This window comes from Alligator sinensis, unplaced genomic scaffold, assembly GCF_000455745.1.
Source record: "Alligator sinensis unplaced genomic scaffold, ASM45574v1 scaffold1377_1, whole genome shotgun sequence".
NCBI lineage: Eukaryota > Metazoa > Chordata > Crocodylia > Alligatoridae > Alligator > Alligator sinensis.
Window position 1 is genome coordinate 537,812 of NW_005842585.1, and position 13,322 is coordinate 551,133.

The following is a 13,322-nucleotide window of genomic DNA, read 5'->3' on the forward strand; positions in this document are numbered from 1 at the left end:
GTTGAACCCCATCCTATTCTCATCTGCCCACTTTTGTAGTCTGTCTAAATCTATTTGCAGCCTCTCTCTCCCTTCAAGTGTGCCCACCTTGCCCCACATCTTACTGTCATCAGCAAACTTGGACAGTGTGTTTTCCACCCCCTCATCCAAGTCGCTGATGAAGATGTTAAACAGTGTGGGCCCGAGGACCGAGCCCTGGGGGACCCCACTGCTCACATCTCGCCAGGTTGAGTACAACCCATCCACCACTACTCTCTGGGTGTGCCCCATCAGCCAATTTTTTACTCCTCCAACTGTGTAGGCATCAATGCCACAGTCGCTTAATTTATTGATGAGGATGGGGTGAGAGACAGTGTCAAAGGCCTTCTTAAAGTCTAGAAAGACTATGCCCACGGCGACACCACCATCCAAGGATTTCGTTACTTGGTCATTAAAGGCAATCAGGTTGGTCAGGCAGGACCTGCCTTTGATGAACCCATGCTGGTTGCCCCTGAGCATGATCTCCCCTGCTGGCCCCCCACAGATGTGCCCCTTGATGATTCTCTCCAAGATCTTCCTGAGCACCGAGGTGAGGCTTACAGACCTACAATTACTTGGGTCCTCCTTCCTCCCTTTCGTGAAAATTGGGACCACATTAGCCAGTTTCCAGTCCCCTGGCACCTGGCCAGATGACCATGAATGCTCATACAGCTGGGCCAAGGGCTCATCACCACATTGTATGAGATCTTTCTGCAACTCCTTCATCTTGCGATTTGACTACCCAGAATAATTTAGTGTCATCTGCAGACTGATCTCGCTGTCTACTCCCTTTTCCAGGTCACTTAAGAAAATGCTGAACAAAATTGGCCCCAGCATAGATCCCTGAGAAACATTACTATTGATCTTCCTCCATCTTAAAAAATGACCACTTAGCCCTATGTTTTGTTTCCTACATTTTAACCAGAGTTTGATCAATTAAAGGTCCTTCCATGCAATCCTTTGGCAGCTCAGTTTTTTAAGAGTTTAGTGAAGGACCCTGTTGAGCTTTTTTGAAAATCCAAATACATTATCAACTGGATTCCCTTTATCCACATGCTTGTTAACACCTTCAAAAAACTCCAGCAGGGTGATAAGGCAGGGTTTCCCTTTACAAAAGCCATGACTCTTCTCCAGCATTTCATATTTGTTAAGGTGACTGCTAGTTTTATTCTTGATTGTAGACTGTACCAATTTGCCAGGTATAGAAGTGAGGCTCACTGGAATATATAGTTTCTAGGATCACCTCTGGAGTCTTTTGAAGATGGGCATTATGTTGGCAACCTGCCAGTCCTCTGGGACAGAGCCCATTTGTAACTATTGCCAACAGTTCTGCAATTCTGCATTTAAGTTCCTTCAAATCTCAGGTGAATATCATCTGATCCTGTTGACATGCTACTGTTTAATTCAACAGTTTGCTCTAAAATCTCCTATATTGTTGCCTCAGTTTGATACAAGTCTAAAAGCTGTACTGGCAGCCACCTTACCGCGTACACGTGTTCTCCATAAGCAATCACTCCTATTCCACTTCTTCTGCTTCTCATTGGTGCTGTGAGAGTCCACTGATTTGTCTTAGCATCATACGCTTCAGCTGTAAATAGGCATTCATTGCCATTGAACCCACCGCATATGTATACCTGTTTAAAAAAAACAAAAAGATGACAATTCTTATTGCTGGGTAAAAGTGGTCTTGAAACCATTTTGTTTAGATCTAGCCCTTTCCTGGCTCATGTCCTTGGGACAAGGTATTTAGCAGAATTCTCAAATTTGTTGGAATCCAACAAGGCAGCGCTGTGAGTGCTTCTATGACCTTGAGCTTTTGACCTTGGGCTTCAAGCTGCTCACCCCAGTGTCCATGCCACTGGAGTGGGGTAGACCCAGCCTATTTCACTGTATTTGGATTAATGCAAGTGCATGTATCACCTGGGGAACTGAATTTGGGCATTTTGTTTCTAGAGCTGGAAGGTTTTCAGAAGCACTGTATATTCCTCTGGCTGAAGGGAGTATTATCAACTGAAGAGTGATGATAAGAGACCGTCAAGTGCTTTTGCATTTTGGACCATAAAATGATAAGAAGATAGGACTGGAAGGGACCTCATGTGGTCAGCTAGTCCAGCCCTCTGCTCAAGGCAGGATCATCCCTAATTATACCATCTCAACCAAGTGGCTGTCCAATCTACTCTTGAAAATTTCCAAGGGTGGAGATTCCACAACTTCTCCAGATAGCCTGTTCCAATGTTTGACCATGCTCAAAGTCAGAATGTTCCTTCTAAAATCCAACCCAAATTTCCTCTGCTCCAGCTTGAGGCCATTGTTAGTTCTGTTCCCTATGGCTACAGAGCAAAGCCCAACTCCATTCTCTATAATTAATTACCTTTCAGGTATTTGAAGACTGTTTGAAAACCACATCTGCCCCTCAGTCTTCTTTTTCTTTTCAGACTAAATAACCCCACTTCATTTTAGCCTTTCTTTAAGTCATGCTTTCCAGACCTCTAATAATTTGTGTTGCTCTCCACTGAACCCTTTCCAGTCTGTCCACACCTTTCTTGAAGTGTGAGACTTTAAATTGGACACAGTACTCCAGATGAGGCCTCTCCAGTGCTGAATAGAACAGAAGAATCACTTCTCATGATTTGCAAGTGACATTCCTGTTAATATAACCCAGTATACTGTTGGCCTTTTTTTGCAACAAGAGCATGCTATTGGCTCATTCAGCTTATGGTCTACTGTAACCCCCAGTTCCTTCTCTGTGGTACTGTAGCATAGCCAGTCATTCCCCAGTCTGGTTTTCAGCATGCAATTATTCAATACCAGGTGCAGGATGGAGCACTTGTCCTTGTTGAATCTCATCTAATTGATTGCAGACCAATTTTCCAATCTGTCCAGGTGGTTCTGGAGCCTAGCCCTACCCTCCAGGGTGTCTGCAACTCCATCCAATTTGGTATAATCTGAAAATTTGCTAAGCATGGATTCAATCCTATCATCCAAATAATTAATGATTATATTAAACAATACTGAACCTAGGACAGAGCCTTGGGGACTCTCACTTGATACTTCTTCCCATCTAGACATTGAGGCACTGATGATTACTTATTGAGTACCATGACCTAACCAGTTATATATCACCTTATAGTACTTTGATCTAATGGGAATGCTGGGGAGACTTTAGCAAGGCTTTTGACAAAGTATATCACATCCACTGCCTTCATCTACAGAGCCTGTAACCTTATAGAAAGAAATCAGATTGGTAAGGCATGACTTGCTCTTGGTGAATCCCTGCTGACTATTCAACCTTGTTCTCTAGGTGTTTCACAGTAGATTTCTGGAGGACCTGCTCTGATTTTTCCAGATACTGAGGTCACACTGACCTGTCTACAATGCTCCATGCCTGCATTCTTCCTTTTCTTATAGACAGGAATTATATTTTCCCTTTTCCAAGCATCTGGGGCCTCACCTGATCTCCATGAGTTTCCAAGGATGATAGCTAATGGCTCTGAAATTACTTCAGCCAATTCCTTCAGGACTGTAGGGTGCATCCCATCCAACCCTGCCAGATGAGATAGGCTCATTACTGTGGCAGCCAAACACCTGTTCTTAGACAGGTATGTGTCTGTATCCCCATGGTCTAAAGAGGAACGTGTGAAGTAGGGAAGGGCAAACACAAGTCAGTTGGTCACCAGCTCAGTGGGAGCATCTATTGCCCTTTTCCCTTCAAAAGCTCCTCTCCAAGCTTTTCAAAGTACATCACACATTTTATTTCCAATACCCATCCCAACATTTACAGTGTAAGTTGGAGACAGGTTGTAAAGTGACACTGGAGAACTGCACTGGTTCTGATTTGAAGTCCCATATTCCATCTAACCTTGTTTCAGTACAGCTTACAGTCCTAAAGAATAAAATCCTTTTGCTACATGTATGTCACTTAACAACAGCACCAACAAACTCTTTTTGCGTCTGCCTGTTTTTTACATGTGAAAGGTGGTTGCCCTAATAATAGATTTTTAAAAAATAAATAACTCCGTGGAATAAATTTTGACTAAAAAACATGAAAAAATTCAATATAACCAGTTGTGATTTGTTTTAGAGAAAGATGAAGGGATAGACTTGGCTATTGGGCATTCTACCCTAAAGATGAATGCTTGGTATCAGTGAGAGTGCTTGTATCATGTTCAAAATACCCAAGTCGTCAACTACATTCAGAGGTGGAACTGTGGCAAAAGGTACCTTTTGGCTTTCTGTTTTCTTGTAATGCTAAAACTTGTCATTTTCCCTAGACTGACATTTTTAGCGGCCTAGAGATGGAAATTTAAAAAGCAAAGGCCAATTCCTGTCCTTGGCTTACATGCACGTACAACTCCTGAAATCAAAAGGAGTTACGTGTGTGTGCATGCACATACACACACTGATCAAGAGTGGGATTTTGCTCTGCCCAGGAGGTTGGGTGAGGCACTGGGGTCTATTCTTCATTGCCACTGACCCACTGTGTGACAGGTCGCTTCCCTCTCCTCTTCCTCTATTTCCACCCTTAAACCCTCTTATTTGTTTGTTTTTAGATTGTAAAGCTCTAGGTCAGTGGTTCTCGATCTTTTTCCAGGCAGCCCTCCATTACTTTTCTGCATTTCGTGGCACCCCAGCTGAGAACCACTGTTGTGTTGCCTCAGCTTACCACAGTGGTTCTCAACCAAGGTACTGTTGCCATTGCTAGCAGATGAAACTGCTTCTCATGCCAAAGACATAACTAGTGATTTTTTTCACCCTGGTAAGAGATGGAAGGAAGGGGAATGGAGGTGTTGTGCCAAACACTTGAGCACAGGGGTAGAGAGCTGGGGGAATGCGGTCTAGCCCAGAAAGGTCTTACCTGATAGTGGCTGGGGCTGCTGCTGGGGCTGGCTCCCTGTATCCTGCCTGGCTGGGGCTGTTTCTGTACATCCACCCTGTTGTGGCTGTTGGGGCACAAGCTCCCTCGGGTCTGCCATTCTGGTAAACCCTCCAAATTAGTACCTGGGGCTAGCGTCCCCCTTGCCCCACCTTAGCTATGGTGCTGCTGCCTGCATTAGGGTTATCTGATAAACCTAACACAGGCAGGGGTGGTCACTCTTGCTGCAGCCCTTCCTGGTTCAGCCGTGCATGCTCCTCCCAGAAACAGAGGTGCCTAGGCATTTCCATCTGGCCGTGCCTGTGCCATGGCACCCCTGACAGGGTGTTGTGGCACCCTAGTTGGAAACCACTGCTCACAGTAGTAGCTGTGCAGAAAAAGTCTGGTACAGGGGTGGGCAAAATATGGCCTGCAGGCCAGATCTAGCCTGCCAAGGGATTCTGTCTGCCTCTCAGCATGTTCCTTAGCCCCAGCTGGAAGCACAAGGTGGGACAGCCTGGGCATGTGGCGGAGCTGGGGCAGGGACTGGACTTGACTTCTTGGCAGCCCCCTGCTAATGTCTCCACCACCGCTGCCAGACCTGGCCCCACTGCCTGGGCACCCCACCCTGTCTGCCTTGCACCCACCACCAGGGGCACCAGATGGGTTGAGCAGGGGTCTCCATGGAAACAGCCCGGGACCCCCACAGGCAGGGCACACTCAGCTGGGCAGATAGGATGAGGCTGCCTACCCACTCCATTTGGCACCCCCGCTGGTGGGTGTGGGGTGGATGAGCCTGGGGCCAGATAGGATCAGTTGCTTCCCCTCTTCCCATCTTCCAGCCTGCAATAGCTCATCAAAACTCCTTAAGTGGCCCTCCAGCCCAAATGATTGCCCACCCCATGCCTGGTACAAAGTGGAACCTGCGCTCAGCTGAGGGCTTCCCTGCCTCAATGCAAATAAGAAAGGGCAAGGCTCTTGTCTTCAGTTTAATGGAGCATGCAAAAGACTCAACCCTGCTCACCAGAGGGGATGCTAGGGTCACAGCTGTATTCCATCCCTTTTACCTTTCCATACAGCGTGGTCGCACTAGCATCACTTCTCTGTTCATGCATGGGTGCAATCAACGTCCACTGGTTTGTCTCTGGTTCATACCGTTCTGCTGTGTTGAGACGCACATAGCCATCGAACCCTCCCATGGCGTAGATGAAGTTGTTGAGGACGGTGACACTGACATAGCATCGTCTCGAGTGCATGGGAGCAACCTGATGCCACGTTTTCTTAAGTGGGTCAAACCGTTTGACGCTGTTAAAATAATCCACACTGTCAAATCCTCCAATGATATAGACATACCCTTTTAAATAAGCAGCGCCATGGTATGCTCGGGGGCTTTCTTGCTGACACGTGACATTCACCCATCTGTCTGCGCGGGCATCGTATGTTTCAATGGCATTGGTTGGGCTTCCCCCACTCCAGCCACCAATAGCAAACAAAATTGCATAAGGCAGGCGAGGCCTAGTCAGTGGGTTGGTGAAATCAGAACTAGAAGGGCCATTCATGTTGAGATCGTACATGGCTTTTAGTGCATTTATGATGACAGGCTTGCACTCCTCGCTGTCCTTCACATAATCATGCATTTTAACGTTATTCATGAAATACTCAGCGTGCATCAATGCCAGGCGAACCTGCAAAGGCAAAGGGAAGTTAGGAGAGCTGTACCTGGGTATCTTTTGGACATGGACATGTTGGCTCTAAATAGTTTTGATGTCAAAGAAGATAAAACAAGGACTCTGAGACTGGAGAAGAGTCCAGAAAAGACTGACTGGTTTAGAGGCTTGATAATGAGATACATTGCTGTATAGGCCCTCACAGTCACAGCTTCAAACTGGGCTCAGCTTTGACACTAACCAAAGGCTGTTGCTGTCTTACTAGCTGTTTGCAGAAACAGATACCTGAGGCTGTTTGGTACTATTCCAACTAGCTGTGTTTACATCAGCACTGAAATTGTTGATAGGGAAGGGATTTGTTTCAACTGATTTTTGCTATTCAGGTAGAAGCTTTGAAATTGTTTTAACACTACGTGTTTATTTGACACTTCAAATTTCCTGTATGAGGCCTCCCACAGAATTTTTTCTAAATGTTAGCTCATGCTAATTTTTTTTTGTTTTGTTTCAAACTAGAAAATTGAAACATTGCCCTTTTTCAGATTTTTAGTGCACAGATTCTTTAACATCAATTTTTTTATCCCAATCAGGGATGGGATAGTTTTTCAAAAGTTTAATTTTGTGGGGAGGAAGAATATTTCCTGCAGTGTTGTATAGGGGAACTTAGCAGATCTTCTAACTCATTCTATGAGTCGCGCCCTCCCCTGCCCCATTTGAATCTCAAGTCATGGAGGTTTTCCCGAGTCAGCTGGAAGACTGTTTCTTGATCGAAGAGGCCTTTAATGTTCACCTGTCCTCACTCTCAACTTTTGTATTAAATATTAATTCACTGTGGTAAGTGCTTTCTTTCATCATCATCTCCCCTCTTCAGTCATTGTTTACCAGTTATATAGATAACATTATTTTATATTTTCAGCAGTCTCAGTCCCTCTGCAGCCTTCAGTGTTAGCATCCTTAGATTTCTTCAGTTTGTTCATATCTTTTATAGGAGGGTCAAGATCTGAGTGGTGATACTGAGAGTGTAGATATACCTCTAATTCAAAGAGGGACTGTTGTCTCTCTGACATGGTGCTTCTATGTACAGTCTAAACCTACACAAACTTCCCTTACTACTCTCTGCCTCTGCACATCTAATAACATACCCAGGAAGTCTGTTAACACAGAGTTAAAGTTATTGGCAGTGCTTAGTGCTTTTAAACCCTTGAAAAACAGGAAATACCAAGTTATGGTACATGCCACATCTCCAACACAGCCATCACTGTCTCTGACTGGTGCCCCACTGCCAACAGCACACCAGCTGTAACCTTAACTCTGTGTTAACATTTTGAATTTCCTTGGTATTTTTTTTAAGAAGGACAACACATCGTGTGTACCTCTGCTTCACTGCCTCTGGGTCCTGCCCATGGCTGACTCAATCAAACAGTGCATTGGCTGCTCATGGAGCCTCTTGCTGCCCCCACATCATCTCCTGCCTCTCTACCTGCTCAGCACTGCCTGGTGTCCCCTCCTCAATGCCCCTCCCTTAGAGAGATAGGAAGGCTTAGTGCTTCAGACTGGAGATATGGATCTAATTCCCAGCTCTGCAACATGCTTTGTGTGTGACCTTAAGGAAGTCCCATGCCTTCTCTGTGCCTCAGATTCCCCATCTGTAAAATGGGGACAATACCAATGCCCTACTTCACAGGGGTGTTAGGAACAAATATATTGAAGACTGGGGTGTTCACATATGCTGCTATGGATCTGGAATGTTTCTGTTTCCCATAAGAGTGATCTATTTTGTAAAAGGCTTAATTTTAGGTGGTTGTTTCTAAACAGCCCCTGGTTCTAAAGACCTTAGGTTTGGACCTCTTGCCCTACCTAGCATATCCAGAAGGCACAGCATGTTTCAGGATGATCTGAGTAAGCACTTGGATTTCCTGGATGTTAGAGTTCTTAGATAAGCAGACTTCTAAACTGAAAGCAATGACCAGCCTTTCATGATAGAGAAGTCAGGACTTCATGGTAATTTGTTGCTGTCCCTGTTCAAACCCCCAACCTTCTTTCAGTTTCAAGCTTTATCAGAGGAAACAGATGCTTGTGTGGGGCTCTGAAGTGCTCTGCATGGGCTTGCCCACAGGGACCTGATTACCAGACTGGGACCCACACAATGCAGGGGAACAAAAATGTGTTTTTGTTACCTAAGCTACCTTTTTCTGGAACATTGAAAGAAACTAACTTAAATCCAAAACACTGTTGCTGTAGCCCAGTGGTTCTCAACCTTTTTAGATTCAAGGCATCTCTTAGAAAACGCACTTAATTTTCACACTTTTTTGTTTGATTACAGAAAAATAATAAGGCAAGTCTTCTGTTCCAAAGAACTCAGAAGGATCGCAACAGGTCAGGATGTCTTCAACTCTATGGGCTCCTTTGTGAAAACTCTGGGTTTATCTTGTGAATCATGTTTGCACACTTAACAACATCGCTGCTTTAGCCCCTTTCAGTGCCACTTGGGAAGGAAAAGGAAAACCAGATTAGTAAAACTAACCTTTGGTAGCAAGACTGAAATGTACTGCTTCCTATTTTGAGGATCATGGGAAATCCATTTCAGAATGGCCTCAAACACTGCATCTTCCTGTTTCACATTGAGTTCATCCTTCTCAATGATGTCTTTAAACTCATTGACCGAGAGCTCTAGAAACTCATTAGACACCTTTACCATCTCCTCAAAGTTGTGCAGGATGAACATGTAGGCAGTTTGCCGCAAGTCAGGGCAGTGGTAGTACTCTGTGAACTTGCAGATGCCAATGCAATTTTCCAAGCACAGCTGAGATTTTAAGAATTCACAGCACCCCCTGACAATGCCCATGATGTTGAACTGGTCGGCTGCAGCAAGCAACCTCTCCACATTGTCAGCAGTGACTGGAACTGTCCTAGTGTAGGCATACTCGATAATTAGCTTCATCATATCAGGTGAAATGCCAGGAATGTTGTACACTCTCTTCTCCGTGTTGTTCCAGCCACTGGTAAACAAAGCCCTGGAAAAAGAAACAGTTCTTGGAGGAAAAAAAACACCAAGAATACCTGATCCACTGTTTTATTATATATCCCTTCTTCCTCCCGAACTATAATACAGGGGATGACAAACCCAGGAGGTTAGCTCAGTGGATTAGCAGTGGCAGTATGGAAAGCAACTAAAGTTTCACTTGCTTTTTGGCATGTTTCAAATGAGCTAGGATCTCAAACCATGTGCAAGTAGCCACTGAATGACTGACTGCCTTGTTACAACGGAGACAATGAAAAATAATTGAGCGTGGAAACTCAAAGCTCTGATTTAAATGGGAGGATTAGTGCATGCTGGCAGGGCAATGGATGGCATTGCCTCTTCCCATGTTGTGCCTGCTCTGTGGACAGATATCGAACACCAGATTCTTAGGGTGTGATTAAACATTTGACTGTGGGTTACTGTTGGTGTCCAGGCCAGTATTTGGGCTATGGATAAGCAATGGATGCCAGTTCCAGAGCTTTCACTAGTGCCAAACCTACCTTCAAATAATTACTGCTATGTAATAGACAAGAAAGCAGTAATTGTCCCTGCTTCCTTTCTCTGCTCAGTTCAAGCACTGACCTAAAATACGAACTGCAGCTACATAGGATGTTCTTGTGAGCATTGAACTCAAAACCATTGACTTTGATGACTACGTCACAGAGTTTCCCTTCCAGTCGAAGTTCGTTGAAGACCGTGCAAGCCATTGCGCTCATCTTCCTCTCCATGTGGGGGTGGGAGTACCCCACTGAAGTGGAGGTGTCACCCATGTCCGTAAGCCTGGAGACAGTGGAAGCAGCTTCCCTCTGAGGTGCTACAGGGCTTTCTCCTTTGCCCTCCTACATCTTCTCTAGAACGTGTGCTTTATCTGGCAGTTCCAGAACCCGTCTGATAATGAGATCACTGTTGGGCTCTAGAACCTGCGCTGTACAGCAGTGCTGAAGCTTGACAATCATGTCCTTGCCCAGTTAATGAGGCTTCCTGGCAGTGCTGGTACACCGCACCTGGAATTCCTAATAAGTTTGATGTTTTATTGCGCTTTTGCTGTTCCGAGCATAATCAGGTCCAGTTTTATTAAGATTTAATAATATGATTTTACACAGATACCATAGACTTTAAGGGGCTGCTTCTTAAGCTCTTACACCCACTGTGCACAGGGAAAAGCTAAGGTACAGGCTGCCTGAAGGACTCGCTCAAGGCTATTCATACAGCCGCCAGTAACTCAATGCAGTCTGCTGCTTTTATGCCTGGGTCTCATGCATCTCCTGTTTGGATGAAGAGCAGGGGGCTACACAAGGGCAGACCTGAGGGACTTGAGCAAGAATGAGGCAGCTTGTCATGTTGCTGCTGGCATTGGTTTCAGATCAATTGTTTCTAGTTTTAGATAAATTTGATAAATGACTTCCTGTTTTAGATAGCTTTTTGTTCCCTGTGGCTCAGCATGGCTGTTGGCAAAAGGGGCAGTGAGAGACAATCACGCAAGGAAGGACTTGTGAGGCTTAAGTATGGCTTAGAAAGTTCTTCCAGTCTTTACGTGGAAATCACTAAAAATGCACAATGCTTTTTAAAAACCACGTGGTTTGCAGGGTGGTGTCACAAACCATTCACAGGCTTCAGCACAGCTGTGTTTCTTTCGTTTATCTTGTGGTCTATTAAGGAGGAGCCACCTGCCTTTAACTTTTAGTTTCCTCTCATGACTGTTTTGCAAGGAAAACGCAACTTAGCTGCAACCGCTTGCCTTTTTTAGCTTCGTGGCACTGCAAGGGGCTGGGCTTGTGGTGAAAGGAAAAGAAATGGGTTTGCCATAAGGTCAGAGTTTCAGTAGCTAGCTCGTCTCGGCGCGCGGGCTCTACGAACAGTTCACCCCCAGCTAGGGCGCCGCCCCCCAGTGCCCCTTGTGAGAGCCCTGCCGGGCGCGCAGCTCCTCCTGCACGCTGGGCCTTTGGACTCCGCGTGGGCAGGGCAGGGCAGGGCGAGATCGGGCGCTGAGCCTTGCTGGTTATCAGCTGCCTGCAGGCATCCCTAGGACAGACAGTCAGTGTCAGCCCGGCTTCGGGTTGTGACCTGGGGCCACCCTGTTGTCCCAGAGGCAGGGTCCGGGGCGGGGGGAACCACGTGGTGAGGCTGCGCCCACCTGCGAGACCCCTTAGCCCGGCCCCAGCACCCCCAGGTCTCAGCCCTCCAGCCTCCAAACCGGCTCCTGAGTCCCTCCAGCACCCCTCAGCCTACATCCCGCTGCCTGCTCCCCCCACCAAGCCCCGGCGCTGGGCGCGCCCCGCCCGCTCCTCCTCTTCCCCCGCCAGGGGCCGGCCCGCGCCGCGGCTCCTCCCTGGGCGCCTAGCGTCTGCGCCTGCGCGGCCCCGCACCCGGTCTTCCGAGGGGTGAGCAGGAGCCGGCTGGGATGGTGAGGGTGAGAGCGAGGGGAGCGGAGGGGAGTCGTGGGTTGGCAACCTCCGGGGCATGGGGCCCAGAGCAGAGGCTCTGCATCTGGGGGGCAGCCTTGGCTCTGGGGGCCTCCTGGAGGGAGGGGATGCCCTTGTTGGGGAGGGCCCCCTTCCTGAAGCCCCCTGGCCGGGAAGCTGGACCACCTCCGCTTCTGTGGCCCGAGGGCCATATGCTGGAGCAGGTCCTCATTGCCAGGGACGCCTCCCTGCTGCCCAGGTCTCGGGGGCTGGCTTGGGGCTCCCAGCCGCCACCTTCCGTGCGGCAGGCCAGGCCCAGGCTAGCCAGCTTGGCGCGGGGCTCCGCTGGGGATCGCCTCCGAGCCAGGCCCGAGCGTGGTCGCTCAGAGCTTTGTTGCCACAGAGCTTGGCGAAGGGGCTGGGTAGAAACGACACCGCGCTCCGCCCCCCTGCCCAGATCTCTGTTCTCCCAGGGTGAGTGCTGTAAGCTGACAGGTCTCTGCCCAGCCCTGCGCACCCTGCAGAGTCTGCGTGTCTGTGAGAGCCGGCTGGGGTCTGGTTCCCTGAACCTCTCCGTAAAAGCTCTCAGTAAGGCCCTAGTCTTGCAACTGTGTCCATACAGGTGGATCTCCCTGCCTCTTTAATGTCACAGGGGCAGCTTTGGGGTCAGAGCCTAAGCCCCTTGCAGCTGGTACTTCTGCTTAGGGTTTTCCAAAAACAGGGAGGGACATTTGTTGTTTGTTTGCTCATTAGGGTCAGTTTGATCTGGAATCAATATTTGAGACTCCACCATATCAACTTTCAGCAGTTGGTTTTCTTCAGTCTGCTTTTGGGGCTCAAGGGGAAGACTCTTCCCTAAAGCCCTCTACAGTGCAAGTTTATATTGGGAGTGGCTTTTAAACCATGGCAGTGCTGGCATCTGCAGCTTGACCCTATCTCTAAGCATCACGCTTTACCTGGCAATCGCTCTCTGTTTGCAGATTGTGGAACTAGACAAAACGACTGTGCGAATGAAAAATCCTGACCATGTGAGGGGGATAATCTCATCCATCAAGAAAGATGGAGTAAACAAACTGCAGGTACCTCTTTTGCTGCAGGAAGTTTTGCATTGCAGTGACTATGGGGTGGGGGGTAACATCCTGCTTAGTTTCTGCAGCACCTGGCAGCTGTAAGGTGTGTCCCAGGGTGTCTGAGTACCTCGTGTTCTTTTAATTTATTGCGACAACGCCTGTGGGACAAGCTGTTATCATACAGTGACTTGGCCAAGGTCACAGGAAGTGCAGTGCTGGAAGGAGGGGTCTATAAATATCAACCCATCCTTCCAACACTGGCCTGAGAGGTGGATCAGCAGGATCATCCCTGCT

At 47.4% G+C, this 13,322-nt stretch overlaps 2 protein-coding genes across 7 annotated transcripts in view; one reads left to right on the forward strand and one right to left on the reverse strand.

Annotated features, from left to right (window-relative positions):
• The window catches only part of KLHL10 (kelch like family member 10), a 17,038-nt gene extending 7,545 nt beyond the window's left edge, over positions 1 to 9,493 (reverse strand). Inside the window, exons 1-3 of the mRNA XM_025214490.1 lie at positions 9,059 to 9,493; positions 5,938 to 6,555; positions 1,503 to 1,652 (exon numbers count right to left, since the gene is read on the reverse strand). Of these exons, the coding sequence (XP_025070275.1) occupies positions 1,503 to 1,652; positions 5,938 to 6,555; positions 9,059 to 9,478 (1,188 nt within the window). The 5' untranslated portion in view covers positions 9,479 to 9,493. The remainder of the gene's footprint in view (positions 1 to 1,502; positions 1,653 to 5,937; positions 6,556 to 9,058) is intronic.
• The window catches only part of LOC102387542 (7-methylguanosine phosphate-specific 5'-nucleotidase), a 36,211-nt gene that overhangs the window by 11,663 nt on the left and 11,226 nt on the right, over positions 1 to 13,322 (forward strand). For 3 of the 6 annotated variants that reach the window (XM_025214492.1, XM_025214493.1, XM_025214494.1), the window contains one exon: positions 12,939 to 13,037. In XM_025214492.1, coding sequence (XP_025070277.1) covers positions 12,939 to 13,037 — 99 coding nt within the window. Of the gene's footprint in view, positions 1 to 11,901; positions 11,967 to 12,938; positions 13,038 to 13,322 lie in introns of those variants that run through there. The other 3 variants (XM_006032771.3, XM_025214495.1, XM_006032770.2) reach the window with 3 other exon arrangements.